At 43.1% G+C, this 16,244-nt stretch overlaps 2 protein-coding genes across 2 annotated transcripts in view; one reads left to right on the top strand and one right to left on the bottom strand.

The window, feature by feature from the left end:
• MYO1E (myosin IE) overlaps positions 1–16,244 on the top strand; it is a 243,828-nt gene that overhangs the window by 167,893 nt on the left and 59,691 nt on the right. Inside the window, exons 13-16 of the mRNA XM_010374243.2 lie at positions 1,103–1,189; positions 2,659–2,826; positions 6,046–6,131; positions 9,130–9,211. Of these exons, the coding sequence (XP_010372545.1) occupies positions 1,103–1,189; positions 2,659–2,826; positions 6,046–6,131; positions 9,130–9,211 (423 nt within the window). The remainder of the gene's footprint in view (positions 1–1,102; positions 1,190–2,658; positions 2,827–6,045; positions 6,132–9,129; positions 9,212–16,244) is intronic.
• On the bottom strand, positions 2,996–4,702 carry LDHAL6B (lactate dehydrogenase A like 6B). The gene has a single exon (XM_010374242.2). It carries the CDS (start codon positions 4,683–4,685, stop codon positions 3,426–3,428), a length of 1,260 nt encoding a protein of 419 aa, XP_010372544.2. The 5' UTR covers positions 4,686–4,702; the 3' UTR covers positions 2,996–3,425.

Genomic DNA, 16,244 nt, shown 5'->3' with positions numbered 1-16,244 from the left:
GAGGGTGAGATTAGAAGAGGGGTTGTTTAGAGGTCGTGGGAAATATGGAATCAGAGTTCCTCTAAACAGGTTAAGTTGGAGAGGCCCATTTATTATACATCCAACTGAAGATTCCAATCTGTAGAGTGGATTTGAGTCTGCAACCCCGTGGCGAGATATAGATGAGAAATAAATTCAGGGGTCATTAGCCTGTAGGTGATCTATTTAAAGCCATGGGATTGATTGAAATCACCTAGAGAAGGAGGGCTGAGAAAACAAGAAGGCTGAAAGATTGACCCCTGAGACTCCACCACATATAAAGGTCTGGAAATAAGAAAGAGCTAGCAAAGGAAGCTGGCAAAGTGAAACCAGTGAGGAAAGAAGAAAAAACCAGGATGGTGTCATGGTTTTCAAGTTAAATGAGCCTCTGATAGACTGAAGAACCTTCCCATTAAGTACCTGGATGCTAATCTATTCCTGTCCTATATTTAATTTTTTTTTTTTTTTTTTTTTTTTTTTTTTTTGAGATGGAGTTTCGCTTTGTTGCCCAGGCTGGAGTGCTGTGGCGTGATCTCGGCTCACTTCAACCTCCACCTTCTGGGTTCAAGCAGTTCTCCTGCCTCAGCCTCCCAAGTAGCCGGTATTATAGGCGTGACCCACCATGCCCAGCTACTTTTTGTAATTTTAGTAGAGATGGTTTCACTATGTTGGTCAGGATGGTCTCGAACTCCTGACCTTGTGATCCGCCCACCTCAGCCTCCCAAAGTGCTGGGATTACAGATGTGAGCCACTGCGCCCAGCCCTATGTTAAATTTTACATTTTGTGATTTTTTTTTTTGTAACTGGATTTATGAGTTCGGTGCTACTAAATTGCAGTTTTCATTGGCCAGAAACAATTGTGTGGTAACAATTTCATAGGGTTCAAACTAAACATAAAAATCACCAAGTCATAAAATGTTCCTTTCCTGTTACCTCTCAGAAAATAAGAAATTAAAGTTCCTGGTATTTGTTGAAGGACATTCAGGTTTTTCTCTTTCATGGGAATTTTTGTCCATTCAGGGTCTGTCCGTGCAGAGCTCTTGCTGTTTGGGAAATAATGTGAGTTCTGGTTTCTGTCTTACAGGAAGAATATGTTCAAGAGGGAATAAGATGGACACCCATTGAGTACTTTAATAATAAAATTGTATGTGACCTCATAGAGAACAAAGTGGTAAGTGTTGGTTTAGTATGTCTTCACTGCTCACAGGTTTACATTAAGTGAGTTTTTGTTCTCTGTCGTTTTTTTGGAACAGGCAAAGTGACAACTCTGATTTGCAGAGAATTTGAGCAATTGTATTAGTTTTCTGTATGTGTGAAAAGAAAACAGTAGGGCTTTATTCTGGCAGTAAATATGAACATGTGGATATGAGTAAAATGTCAATTTACAAATGGAAGTTGTTACTGATTCTAAGAGAAGACAGCTATCACACGATGACTTAGCATGTGAAGAGGCAAACTGGCCCTGTGTTCTAGTCCAACTTCTAGGACTTTAGCCTTAATGACTGATTCAGGCTGGGCATGGTGGCTCATGCCTGTAATCCCAGTACTTTGGGAGGCCGAGACAGGTGGATCGCTTGAGCACAGGGGTTCAAGACCAGCCCCAGCAACATAGTGAAACCCTGTTTCCAAACACAAAATTTAGCTAATACAAAAATTGTATTAGCTAAATACAAAAATTAGCCAGGCATGGTGGCACGCACCTGTGGTCCCAGCTACTCTGGAGGCTGAGGTGGGAGGATCGCTTGAGCCTGGGAGGTTGAGGCTGTGGTGAGCTGAGATTGTGCCACTGCACTCCAGCCTGGATGACAGAGCAAGACAAGACCCTGTCTCAAAAGAAAAAAAGATGATTCAAAATAAAATAAAAGTGATACAGAACAAATATCGCTATAGGATTTATATATATATAAAAGCCAAACACTGGAAACAGTGAAAACATCTGTAGACAACTTACTTACTCACTTACTTACTTACTTACTTATTTATTTATTTATTTATTTATTTATTTTGAGAGGCATCTTGCTTTGTTGCCCAGGGGTTTCACCATGTTGGCCAGGCTGGTCTCGAACTCCGGACCTCATGATCCACCCACCTCGGCCACCATGCCCGGCCAGACGAGTTAGTTATTAAACAAATGAGAAATATAGCCATTAAAATAGGAAATATGAAGAATATGTAAAACATGAGGAATGCTTATAAAATAGTGCTATGTGAAAAAGGAAATGCATTATAGAGTGTGTACACTAAATAACTATATAAATGATGTCTATGTGGGTAACATGCTGAAGGAGAACATAAAGAAATAGATTAGGTCAAAGGAAAATGTTTTTATTTTACTTTTGGATTCTTAAGTCAATTTGGCATGAATATGAGTGAGCAGATAATGATCTGTGCATGACTGTTGGATAAAACTTCAGGGAGTTAAACAGCTTTTTGGAAAATGGAGTTTCCTCCCTCTTTAAATCTAAGTAGTGACTTCCCATTTGGGACTATTAATTGCATTCTTGCATGAAGGGGAAGATTGACTTTCAAGATGGTATCTTAAGTCTGGGGAGCTGTTTCCTTCCCTAAGAAAGGACCTGATAAGCATTGTCTGTTTTGGAGAGGTCAGTGACTAGGGCCTTGCCTTCTTGCTCCCATCAGAACCCTCCTGGCATCATGAGCATCCTGGATGACGTGTGCGCCACAATGCATGCGGTGGGTGAGGGGGCAGATCAGACGCTGCTCCAGAAACTTCAGATGCAGATTGGGAGTCATGAGCACTTCAACAGTTGGAACCAAGGCTTTATCATTCATCATTATGCTGGGAAGGTATGGCCAATATCCATTTTAATGTCTATCTGTTTTAAGCTTTTGGGTCTGTGATCTGGTTTCTCATGAAGCAAATCACATGTCTCGCTGTATTTTATTCATTCAACAAATAGAACTTATTGAGTATCAAAGGAAGCAAAACCAAAGATTGCATATACTACTGCATATATTTTTTTGTATGTACATACTTTTATTTTTATACTGTAGAAGAAGCTACTACTTTACAGCATGTAAATGAACATAGGTGTAAGACAGCAAGAATGAAAGAAATAGCATATATCTAATGAAAAGAATCAGAATTTCTAGAACACAATAAATACCTACATCCTACTGTTTGGGAACCAAATCCTAACAACATGTATATAACAAGGCAAGTGCTGCTACATCAGAGGTACCAAAAACACTTAGGAATTGTAAATAAGTATCATCCAGCACGTGGATACTAAATAAAAGAGCTGGAGGACTAAATAAATAGGAAAGTCACTCTACCTACTTTCCTGTTTCCATCTTTTAGGAATTCAAGTTTATTCAAAATTTCGTTATATAATCCTGTATCTGTGATCTCTTCAATAATTTCGGAATAGTAGTTTCAGACAACTTTAAATCTTGAGCTCCTTCTGAATTTCCCAAAGTGTTTTTGCACTTTTTTTCAGACGAGCCTCTTCTTCAGGGGTCAGCTTTATCTTTATAAGATTGGTAATACCATTCTCTCCCAGGATACAAGGAATACTGAGGAATACTTCTTCATCTATTCCATAGAGGCCCTTAATTATGGTGGAAACTGGATGTGTTCTCCTAAGATTCTTCAAAATACTTTCTGTTAAATCAGCCACAGATAGGCCAATGGCCCAAGAAGTATAACCTTTCATTTTAATAATCTCATAGGCAGTAGCAATCACTTCTTCGTGGACATTTTTCCATTGCTCGGGATCTTTATCAGTTCCTATATCAGAGTTCAGGTCCTTCAAAGGGACACCAGCTATGTTCACTCCACTCCACACAGGAACACTGGAGTCTCCATGCTCTCCGAGGATCCATCCATGGCAGCTTTCAGAATGGATACCAAGCTTTTGTCCAATCAAGAAACGAAAACGAGCAGTATCCAGGTTACAGCCGCTTCCAATAACACGGTTTTTGGGAAATGCACTCAGCTTCCAAGCTACGTAACTTAAGATATCCACTGGATTGGAAACAATAATCAGTTTGCAGTGGGGACTATGCTGGACAATATTGGAAATCATTAACTTGAAGATGGCCACATTTCGCTGCACTAAATTAAGGCGCGTTTCTCCCTTTTCTTGGCGTGCACCTGCTGTGATAATCACTAGGTTGGAGTTTGCTGTGACAAAGTAATCTTTGCTACAAACAATATTTGGCATTTTCGTGAAAGAGCTGCCATGTTGAAGATCCATCGTCTCACCCTTCAGTTTGCCTTCATCAAGATCCACAAGGGCAAGTTCATCGATCAAGCCTTTTAATAAGATGCTGATAGCGCAGGCCATGCCCACCGATCCAGTTCCTATGATGGAGACCTTACTGTGATGAACGGGCTCCTCAGAAGTGAAGCGCTCAATAAGCTCACTCTTCACAGTCGCCATCTTGCTCACGGAGGTGAAGAGCCAGGCGCCCTGGAGTGGGATGCGCACTGCCTGACAGGGACACAGGGCCATCCTCAGGCACAGGAAATTCGCTCCCGCCGAGCTCACTCTCCGGCTGGCCCGCACAAGAGGCACAGTCCAACTCATGGCTGCTTGCTCAAGAAGTGGAGAGAGAGAAACGCCAAAAAGCTGCTGACCAGAACGTTGAGACACCAAGAGAGCCGTTGGCAGCACCTTCAGCCCTCTATGGCGGGTGCGCATGACCCGCCCCCTGGCCCTCTACTGCGGCTGCGCGGGCTTTTCCAGAGCCTCTGACACGTGCTTTCCGTGGGTGCTCAGACTAAGGCAGTAAAGGGCTGCTTCTCTAGCAAGTGATTTCTGGAGTTAGTTTCACAAAGAGTATTCTCATTAATAGTTGACATGCTGAAGAGGCTAACCCAGATCCCTGGGATTACTAGTTTTTTTATTTTTAGTATGAATGCCAAGGAAGAATGCTTCTATTATCTACAGATGAAAATAAGGTTATGTTTTCTGAACCATGACCCTGCCGGGAAGGATAGGGCGCTGTGCTTTGCGTACTGGTGGCTGCCTGCACCATCTCCCAGTGTCTGAGAAGTGGGCTCCTGCTTTCTGGTCTATGGCGCTGGAAGCCTATTTTGAAAGGATCCGGCTGCCTTGGTGCCAGTCCTGGCCAGGACCCGCACTGGGACAGTCACCTGAAGCTTGAGCAGGGTAGGGGCCATTCGGGAGTCACTCCAGCACTAAATCTCACCATGCTACTGCATATTTTTGGAACATGAATCACCCTGCTACATATATTAGCTGCTGAAGAAATGGATTTTCTTCTTGCCTCTTGCTGGAATCACAGACTGGCATTCCTTGTCTCCCCATGCCGACTGGGAGTATAAATCAAGGCCCAGAGTTCACTTTTGGTTTTGTTCTCATAAAACCCATGAGTATTGGGTGCCTACTGGGTGCCAGGCTGTGTGGGGCTGCTGATGATAAAAAAGTAAGTTGAGGTCATGGTCTTGGGGACTTCCTGGTCCTGTGGAAATCCCCGGGTCTCATCCATCATCCCAGCTGACCTCTTGTTAAACAGAGTATCTGAGCATGAGTTTCTGGCCAGATTGGCATAAATTTGATACCACTTCTGTGAGAAATTGCAAAGCCTCAGATGACATGGCTCATTGCAATGAATTACTGAGCATGAGGGGCTTCACTTTTGCTCTGTCTTAGCTAAAATTTAGGAAAATAATTGAGTTTGTCATTTAGACACCCCTAGGAATCCACTGAAAAAGGGGTATGGGGCCTTGAGAGCTGGAGTTCTGATTATGGATCAGCTGGGCCATCCAGGCAGCCAGATACTCATCAGCATCTGCAGGTCATCCCCGCTAAGTCAGCTAACAAGTAAGACGTGCACAACCTTCCTGTGAAATGAAATCCCAAATGCAACATCTGGAAATGTACACATTGTGGTGAGGATAGCCATGCCAACTTGGGTTTTTTGTTTGGTGAATTTAGAATTTTTGTTCAATAAATGATTTTGTTCAATGAATTACATTTTGTTCAATGAAATTACATTTTGTTCCATGAAATTAGATTTCTTTCCGTTCTTGGCCAGGTGTCCTATGACATGGATGGATTTTGTGAAAGGAACCGGGATGTGCTTTTTATGGATCTCATCGAGCTTATGCAGAGCAGTGAGCTGTAAGTATGTTTTACCATAGCTGACGGGGATATAGGTTTGATGAAATTTTCAATATGAAAACAAACTTATGAGCTGGGTGTGGTGGTGTGCTCCTATAGTCCCAGCGACTCGGGAGGCTGAGGCAGGAGGATCACTTGATCCTAGGAGTTTGAGGCTGCAGTGAGCTGTGATCACCCCTATGAATAGCCACTGCCCTCCAGCCAGGCAACATAGGAACACCGTGTCTCTAATAAAGAAAAAACAAAAACAAAAACAAAACACCTGTGATGTTTAGTGGTTAGGATTTTGTTCTTTCATGCTATTGGGTCTGGATTATTATTGATCTATTTGGTTTCTCAAAATAGCTTTCTTTTCTCTATATCAGTCTCTCCCTTTTATGTCCCTAATACTTCATGCACCCAAATTCCAAGTGCCATCTATAGGTCCTTGAGGGCATCAGACTTTCTACCTTTCAATACTATTATCAGGGAGAAGTGAGCCCACTGGCTTTGGATTGGGATGGCCATTCTGACCATTTAAGAGTGGAACAGTCTGGTTCTATGACATTTTGCCCTTGAACTCGACTTCATGGTCTTTGAATTTTTAAAGATGTTTAATGGCTTAGCAAGACCCACATTAACCAAAGTCCCTGAAGTACTTAAGAAATGGCTTGAGAACTCTGGGAGGGACAACTAAAGAAGGAGTGACTCAGAGATCCATTTTAACTCCCAAGACCCCGTTTCAGCTCTAGGGGTAGAACGGTGGGGGTATCCCCCTTGCACGCTGCTGGAACTCTCAGGACCACCTCTGCCTTCCTCCCCTCTTCCCTGAAAAGGTTCTCAAGATCCTGGATAACACATAAGAAGATGTAATTTACATGAGCAGGTCCATGCTTGCAAGGCAAGGCCCATGCATGCCAGATCTAACACTTTCTAGAGCTTATTTCAAGTAAGAGCTGCCCTTCTGGTCTCTATTACTTAAGCTGTCACAACGGCAAGGCCAGTTCCTCTAATCAACAGCAGCGAGGCTGATAATTCCTAATAAAGGACTGACTGCAATGAAAGCAAAGCAAGAGTTTCCTTTTCAGGCCCTGGACAGCTGTTCTGCTCCGTATAATTCTCTCTCTGCTGCTCCTGCACCTCCTCAACCTCTGCTCTCCATCCCTGCCCTTCTTTGCAGTCACACCACCATTTTTGAGATTTTGCATTTCTTTTTATTCACAACATACAAAATCGATCTGTTCTTCTCTGAGATGGTTAGGTAAGCCACAAGTCCTGGCTTGTGGGTTTTATGGCAGTCAGGTGCAGACTTGCTTCCAGAGATTGTTTTTGAAAACTTATTAAAATTCCTGCCAAGTGGAAGAGCTATTATTGCTTCCATATAAACTGCTGTCATGTAGACATGGCCTATTATTTTATAAACACATTTGATGTCAAAATCTGTAGTCGTGTCTGGTCAAGTTAAAAGTAGATTGCTGGGGAGACTTCCTGGAACATTCAAGATGCCCAAAAAGTCATTGAGGAGGAAGTGAGTTTGACTTTGAATGTCAGATTGCTAATTTACATGGATCCCGTCATTCACCCAGTCAGCAAATATATATTATGGACCAACTGTGCACCATGCTATGCTTCAGACACACCAGGGACACTAAGATGAGGAAGGCATTGTCCCTGTCCTATTGCTAGTGAGGCAGACGTATAAACACATGCAGCTCAAATAGCACCACTAATGAAAGTATATTCAGGCTGGGCGCAGTGGCTCATGCCTGTAATCACAGCACTTTGGGAGGCCAAGGCGGGTGGATCACGAGGTCAAGAGATCGGGACCATCCTGGCCAACATGGCGAAACCCTGTCTCTACTAATAATACAAAAATTAGCTGTGTGTGGTGGTGCGTGCTTGTAGTCCCAGCTACTCGGGAGGCTGAGGCAGGAGAATCTCTTGCACCTGGGAGGCAGAGGTTGGAGTGAGCCAAGATCGCACCACTGCACTCCAGCCTGGCGACAGAGTGAGACTTTGTCTCAAAAAAAAAAAAAAAAAAGTATATTCAGGAGGCAGAGTGCTTATCATTTGTTACTGCTCCACTTCAAATTGCTCATACTCAAAAGCAGTTTGTCAGGGTTTTCTGTGTAGAGCTGGGAACAGTGTGCTACTGGCATCTGGTGAACAGAGACCATAGATGCTGCTAAATATCCCACAATATGTAGAAGAGGCCCCCTCCTCAGCCCCCAACAAAGAATTATTCAGCCGCAGATACCAGTGGTGCCCAGGCTCAGAAACTCTGCTCTAGAGCAAAGCAGCATCTGCACTGAATCCAGACATTTCATATAATTCCCTGAGTTCTGGTCTGTCTTGCTTGTGTTAACAAACACATGCTGGCCGGGTGCAGCGCCTCACGCCTGTAGTCCCAACACTTCAGGAGGCTGAGGCAGGAACACCTCTTGAGCCCAGTTGTTTGAGACCAGCCCGGGAAACATGGCAAAACCCCATCTCTACAGAAAATACAAGAATTAGCTGGATGTGGTGGCACCTGCCTATAGTCCCAGTCACTCAGGAGGCTGAGGTGGGAAGATGGCTTGAGCCTGGGAGGTCGAGGCTGCAGTGAGCTGTGATTAAATCCCTGCACTCCGGCCTGGGCAACAGAGCGAGACCCTGTCTCAAAAACAAAAGAAAACGAAAACCTGAAATCCCCTACTGACCTCCCTCTGTTATGTTCTACTGTCAAGATATACCTCAATTCCTGTGACTAGGGACGTTGGAAAGGCAGCGTTTTAAAGTTTAGTTTGCAGTCTTTGATTCCAAGTTGCTTGTATCTTAGAATTCTTTCCCTTCATGTCTTTTGTCCATTGTTCATTTCCCCAAGTCACATCTTGATGGCCTGCACCGTGAGTCAGATGGGTTTTCTGTAGCCAAGGTTATGTGCCTGGGGACGGCCCTCCATCCCATCCTCTAAAAAGGCAGGCTTTCAGACCCCAAGGTGCTTACAGATTGCTAATTCATTCTCTTTCTCCTTTTCCAGGCCTTTCATAAAGTCTTTATTTCCGGAAAATCTGCAAGCTGACAAGAAAGGGCGCCCAACTACTGCCGGAAGCAAAATAAAGGTTAGTTCTATTTTAGGAAATTTATAGATTCTTAAAAGGGCTAGGGCTTCCTAGGAGTCAGGAACTACACCCCTGGGCCAGGATATGAGGTCAGCAAGGTGTGAGGAGATGGTTACAGAAGATGCTCAGAAGTAATGTCACTGCTTGTTAAAAGGTTCCAGGATGCAAGCTGAATTTGACTTGGCTGTACCAAAACCTTAAATGGTTTAAGTACCTCATAGCTTAATAGTCAGCAGCTGATAATCATCTAGTTTCTAAGAGGAAATGGCTTTATACAGAATCTGGAAGAATTTATGTTAAACTATCAGAGAAATTTTGTGGTTCGGAGCCATGTTTTGGATACTGATGACAGTTTTCCAGGCCAAGCCCAAAAACCTGCCAGTTATGGAACGTTACTTGCCAGAAATTCTACTTGGTCTTTTAGGGGCAATTTATGCGTCCCTCCTCACTGGGCCCTGCAGGCCTTTCTTTGCTGGGAATTGAAGACACATCTGGCCACATGATGTCTCAAAGTCTGAAGGAAATCTTACTGTGTTTCTCAGGAAGTAGGCAGGGTTCTGTGGTACCTGAGCCATTGTGTGGCAAAATTCATTGTCCCTAATTACACTCTGAATTAAGAGTTTGTGGGCTGGGCGCAGTGGCTCATGCCTGTAATCCCAGCACTTTGGGAGGCCGAGGCAGGCAGATCACCTGAGGTCAGGAATTCAAGAGCAGCCTGACCAACATGGAGAGGAGAAACCCTGTCTCTACTAAAAATACAAAATTAGCCAAGCGTGGTGGTGGGCACCTGTAATCCCAGCTACTCAGGAGGCTGAGGCAGGAGAATCACTTGAGCCCAGGAGGCAGAGGTTGCAGTGAGCCAAGATAGTGCCATTGCACTCCAGCCTGGGCAAAAAGAGTGAAACTCTGTCTCAAAAAAAAAAAAAGGCTGTGTCAGCCACATGTAGTGGTTCAGGCCTGTAATCCCAACACTTTTGGAGGCCAAGGAGGGAGGATTACTTGACCCCAGGAGTTTGAGACCAATCTGTGCGACATAATGAGAACCTCATCTCTACTAAAAATAAAAATTAGGTGTGGTGGCTCACACCTATGCTCTCAGCTACTTGGGAGGCTGAGGCAGGAGAATCGCTTTAGTCAAGGAAGTCAAAGCTACATTGAGCTGTGATTGCTCCAGTCTGGGGGACAGAACGAGACCCTGTCACAAAAAAAAAAAAAAAAAATAGTTTTTGTCATTGTGTCACACACACTTAATCTTGTAACTCTAAGAAACATTCACTAAGCTATTTTTAAAAATCATGCTGGTTAAGAATAATTTTTTTAAAAAATTATACCAGCTAAATACTTCCTCAGTTTTACAATCAAAGGAATGGTTGAGTGACAGCAGGGCTTTGAGTTTGGTTGCCTGTGTTCGAATCTCAGCTCTGGCTTTTCCTCGCTGTGTGCTTGCCAAGGTGTTACTTACGCTCTCAGTACCCTCGCCGCTTCCCTGTAAAATGGAGATATTAGTGTCTATCTTGAGATTACTGTGATGATTCAGCTTCATAATTCATCGGAAGCATGTAAAGCAGTGCCTAAGGCATACTGAACACAAGATGTATATATATGCTCTGACTACATTCTTCCCCTTTAGCCCCATTCCTATATCAGCGTTGTTGGTCTCTGCTTAATTGTTGTTTTTTCCTTTTTTGTAAAGTTGGGTTCTCACAATGTCACCCAGGCTGGTCTTGAACTCCTGGGCTCAAGCGATCCTCCCGCCTCAGCCTCCTAAAGTGCTGGGATTACAGGTGCTGCAAGCAACCGAGTCCGGCCTGGGCTTTCAGCTATAGGGTAGAGCCCTCTGAGTGTCAAGAACATCATGTTGAAAGAACTAGAGAAATTTAGTAGCCCCAGGACAGCCACTGGGTTAGGCTCACTGGAGCAGAAAGCTGAAGGCAGAAAACAGATGATATTCTCACGAGGCCCAGATATTACTGTCTGCGTGAAGTTTCTGACTCATGCCTTTACTGCAAAGTCCTGGATAAGGATGAACTCTGGACTGGAAAATCAAGTCATAAGACTGTCACATTCAGATCCAAGGGGCCCAGATCATCCAGGTTATGATGACTCATTTCCAAGTGGTCTGGATTATTCTCTATAAAAAGGAGAGCAAGGGTAGGGACACTTTTTTCCTCCTTGAAGACTTGTCCCCTTTCTTTTCCTTCATATGCTTGTCTGGTTGAAGGTTCAAAGTGCCACCATTGTGGGGTGTTTCCGAAATGTTTAGGTTTACAAATCTCAGGTCCTTTTCTAGGGAGGTCAAGCTGAAGTCAGCCAGTTTACCTAAAGAGAGTACAGCATGTTTTCCCACCTCCAGGCACACTCTCCTTGGTGGATGTTGTGACCTCTGTCTGCCTGGCTGTCTGCCTCCACATAGGAATAAAAGTTTCTCCCAGTACCTCTCACAGATACAAAGCCATGGCCCAATCTCTAATACATTCCATATCCACAGTATTTTGCAGACATCACTGTCATCTTAACAATATCCCTGAGGCATAAGCATTTAAAAGGGTTCTGAGTTCCTTGAAAGAAAAATTAAACTGGTGTTCAAGGTCATTGTAATGTTATATATTTCATTATCTTGTAATTATTTAAAAATTTAGACTGATTTGTAGGATTTAACTAATAGAATATTCATTTGATGGGAGCTCTTATTATCTTGATTATAAATAAAAGTATAAATATAGTAATATTTAATAGCACTTGATTTTGAGGTTTTACTTAATTCGATATTGTTGTGTCTGGAAGGGACCAGTACAGGTTGAGCATCCCAAATCCTGAAATGCTCCAATGAGCATCTCCTTTGAGCATCATGTTGGTGCTCAAAAAGTTTCAAATTTTGGAGCATTTTGGATTTCAGCTTTTCAGATTCGGGATACTCTACTATAAAGTATAATGCAAGCCGGGCACGGTGGCTCATGGCTGTAATCCTAGTGCTTTGGGAGGCCACTGTGGGTGGATCATTTGAGGCCAGTCTGGCCAACATGGTGAAACCCCCATCTCTACTAAAAATACAAAAATTAGGCCAGGCATGGTGGCTCACGCCTGTAATCCCAGCACTTTGGGAGGCCGAGGCAGGCGGATCACGAGGTCAAGTGATCAAGACCATTCTGGCTAATATGGTGAAACCCTGTCTCTACTAAAAATACAAAAAAATTAGCTGGGCGTGGTGGCAGGCGCCTGTAGGCCCAGCTACTCTGGAGGCTGAGACAGGAGAATGGCGTGAACCTGGGAGGCAGAGCTTGCAGTGAGCCGAGATTGCACCACTGCACTCCAGCCTGGGTGACACAGCGAGACTCCGTCTCAAAAACTATATATATATATAAAAATTAGCTGGGCATGGTGGAGGGCACCTATAATCCCAGCTACTCAGGAGGCTGAGGCAGGAGAATCACTTGAGCCCAGGAGGTGGAGGTTGCAGTGAGCTGAGATTGTGCCATTGATGTGTCGGCCTGGGTGACAGAGCGAGACTCCGTCTCAAAAAATGAAAGAAAGTATAATGCCAATATTCCAAAATCTGAAAAAATCCAAAATCCAAAACACTTCCGGTCCCAAGCATTTCGGATAAGGAATACTCATCCCATATTTAAATTAGAGTGAAAGATTGATGGTACAGAGAAACAGAATCAAGCCCAGAGGTGGCAAAGGCGGACTGATTACAGCTTTACCTGAGTGCAGCTGGAGCTATAAGGGACATGACAGAGGAGGTGCAGGCATCATGTAGGTGATTGGATTGGTTGGGGGTGTTTTTGGTTTGTTTTTTGTTTTTGTTTGTGTGTGTGTGTGTGAGATGGAACCTTGCTCTGTCACCCAGGCTGAGGTACAGCGATGTGATCTTGGCTCACTGCAACCTCCGCCTCCCAGATTCAAGCAATCCTCCTGCCTCAGCCTCCAAAGTGGCTGGACTACAGGTGGCACCACCACGCCTGGCTAATTTTTTGGGTTTTTTTTTTTTTTAGTAGAGACGAGGTTTCATCATGTTGGCCAGGCTGGGCTCAAACTCCTGACTTCAATTGATCCGCCTGTCTCAGCCTCCCAAAGTGCTGAGATTATAGGAGTGAGCCATTGCACCTGGCCTGATTGTTTGTTTTTTAATGTCTATTTCAATCTCTAGATTAAATTAGAGGTCTTCTAGTTCAGCCTACTTAGTTTACAGATAGAGAACTGAGGGCCAGAGAAATCTAGTAATTAGTCATGTAGCTTGCAAATAAAAGTGCCAGGACCCACAGTCAGGCCTGCTGTCATCTCTGAAGGTAGAATGAGGAGCTTTCACCCTAAGCCCTTTCTCACTGTGCCGTCTGCATATTTTAACACCTGCTTCTGTTGAGCAAGTGCTGTTGGTGCCTTTCTGTCCTAACTCAGGGACCCTTCTTGGCTGGAATCAGGATTAAATTGAGTTACTGCTTCACAACCACCTCAGCAGACATCTTAAGTTGACCCAAGGCTGGGCACAGTGGCTCATACCTGTAATCTCAGCACTCTGGGAGGCCAAGGGGGGGAAGATTGCTTGAGGCCAGGATTGGAGACCAGCCTGGGAAATATAGTGAGACCCCATCTCTACAAAAAAATTTTTTTAAAAATTCGCTGGGTGTGGTGGCATGTGCTTCCAGTCCCAGCTTACACAGAGGGCTTAAGTGGAAAGATCATTTGAGCTTGGGAGGCCTAGGCTGCAGTGCCATCCTGGACAACAGAGCAAGATCCTGTTTCAAAAATTAAAAATAAATAAATAAATAAATAAAGTTGACCCATAGCTATTGAAATGCAGGATAATTTTGATGGTTAAGATGTATTTCTATTTGTTGAAATTATTCACAGCCTGGTGGCTTCTGTCTAACCCTACCTCACCCAGTTAATTCCTTTTATATCACACTAAAAGATCCCATCTCTTTGTCAGCAAGGCATTGTTGCCAAAGAACAGGCCTGGTAGCCTGTGGATGTCAGTTCAAGCCTTGCTTCTCTTGCATGCAGATTGTGTCATCTTGAGCAATACTTTGTTTCTTTAAGGCCCAGCTTTCTCATCTAAAAACAGGAATAATATTAAACAGTAGCTACCTCTTCAGGTTGTTGTGAGGCATAAATGAGATAATCCATGTAACTAATCCATGCTGCAAACTCAGTAAATGTTATCTGTCACTATTTTAGCTGGAGAGAACTATGGCAAGTGGCTTATAAACTTAAGTCACACTTGCCTCTGTATGTTTTCTTATGCTGAGGTGAAAAAGAAGGAATGCTGTTAAATACTTAGGACAAAAGAGTTTGCCAAGTTATTCTTGGAAATTATAAGTTGTAGGCCAGGCGCAGTGACTCACGCCTGTAATCCCAGCACTTTGGGAGGCCGAGGCAGGTGGATCACCTGAGGTCAGGAGTTCAAGACCAGCCTGACCAACATGCTGAAACCCCATCTCTACTAAAATTACAAAAATTAGCTGGGCCTGGTGGCATGCGCCGGTAGTCCCAGCTACTCGGGAGGCTGAGGCAGGATAATCACTTGAACCTGGGAGGCGGAGGTTGCAATAAGCTGAGACCACGCCACTGCACTCCAACCTGGGCCACAGAGTAAGACTCTGTCTCAAAAAAAAAAAAAAAAAAAAAAAAAAAAAAAAGTTGTAATTAAATACAAAACTAAAATCTAAAGTTTAAAAAATTAAGAATTTGGGGACTTTAAGAAAAAAAAGCTGTGTTATATTCAACTCTGCAGTCCCTCTCTGGCTCCACGTGATGTGTTGGAAAAATCATCAAATTTTTTGTCAAGTGCACTCTACATCATCAAAGAACATAAGAGACAATTTACTTTTTCATCATAGGACTTCGCTTTGATCATGCAACCTCTGCAGCTTGGTCTGTCCTCAATTTCAAGCATCGCAAAGAATGCTATTTCCTGCACATCTAAACAGAGAACTTAATTCACCAATGAATATCTTGCTTTGAATATACTCAATAGTTTTTCTCAAGGGTTTCAGATTTCCGAAACCCATGAAAACAGAAAAGTCCTAATTGAGAGAGGGTTGTCTCTTGCAAGCAAATCGCTTCTGCTGACTTTGTAATGGTTTTCTGGCTTTGGAGGTCCCTTTTGGCTTTTTTCTTTTAGAGGTTTTCTCTCTTCATGCTGCTTTGCTTGGAAGTGGAGTTCGCGTGTGTGCCACATCCTTGGACCCACAGGGCGTGCTCAGCTGTGGGGTGGGAATGCTGATGTGAGCTCTACTCCCGTTTCTTCAAACAAAGGTTGAGATTCTCAGGGTTCAAAATACTTCATAAGCAGTTTCTGCTTTATGTGGCTTTTTCTGCTTGAATCCATTTATACTTTGGGTACCCAGCGCACAGGCATTAATAGATGGTTTTATATAGAATATTCTAGATTTGCGAAGAAGTGAGATATCAGCCACAGATAAAGTGTTCAGACTCCGCAGGTTTTTAAATGGACATATTGAGGAAGAAACTGAATGAAATGGCATGTCAAAAGTTTATAAATTCTCAGATTTTTATGAATCTCCAATTCTTTAACTGTGAATTTTCATCACTTTAGCAAAGTGATTCTTCATTAGTTGGATTGCCAGAAAAGAGAATGTAGGGGATTTGATGATTTATCCTTACAAATAATTTTGGGGGCAAAAAGTTAATGAGAACAATATATCTTCAGAGGCCCTCTATCAGTCTAAAATGAACTTAGTTTGTTAACTGACATGCTTCACTGTACCACTTGAAAATCATTCTGTATGTAAAGATTTATGGGGATTTTTGCTTTTTGTTGTTGTTCTGTTTTATTAACTGTACTAAAAATGCCTAGTTGCTTTTGAAGATTGAATTTCAAACCCATTTAGGAGTGATAAAATCATCATAAAAGTCGGCAAAGCTTTCGGAAAGTTTAGTAGACCTGACTTAAGCTTAATGAGCAGATTGTCATGAAGATTAATTCCTAGCTATATATTTCTACAATAGAGTTTTACAAGCCTCCTTTGAAATTTGGTCTTCTTTAGAGAAAGTTCCGTGATTCTGATAC

This window comes from Rhinopithecus roxellana, chromosome 5, assembly GCF_007565055.1.
Source record: "Rhinopithecus roxellana isolate Shanxi Qingling chromosome 5, ASM756505v1, whole genome shotgun sequence".
Lineage (NCBI taxonomy): Eukaryota > Metazoa > Chordata > Mammalia > Primates > Cercopithecidae > Rhinopithecus > Rhinopithecus roxellana.
This window is presented reverse-complemented; position numbering and strand designations above follow the sequence as displayed.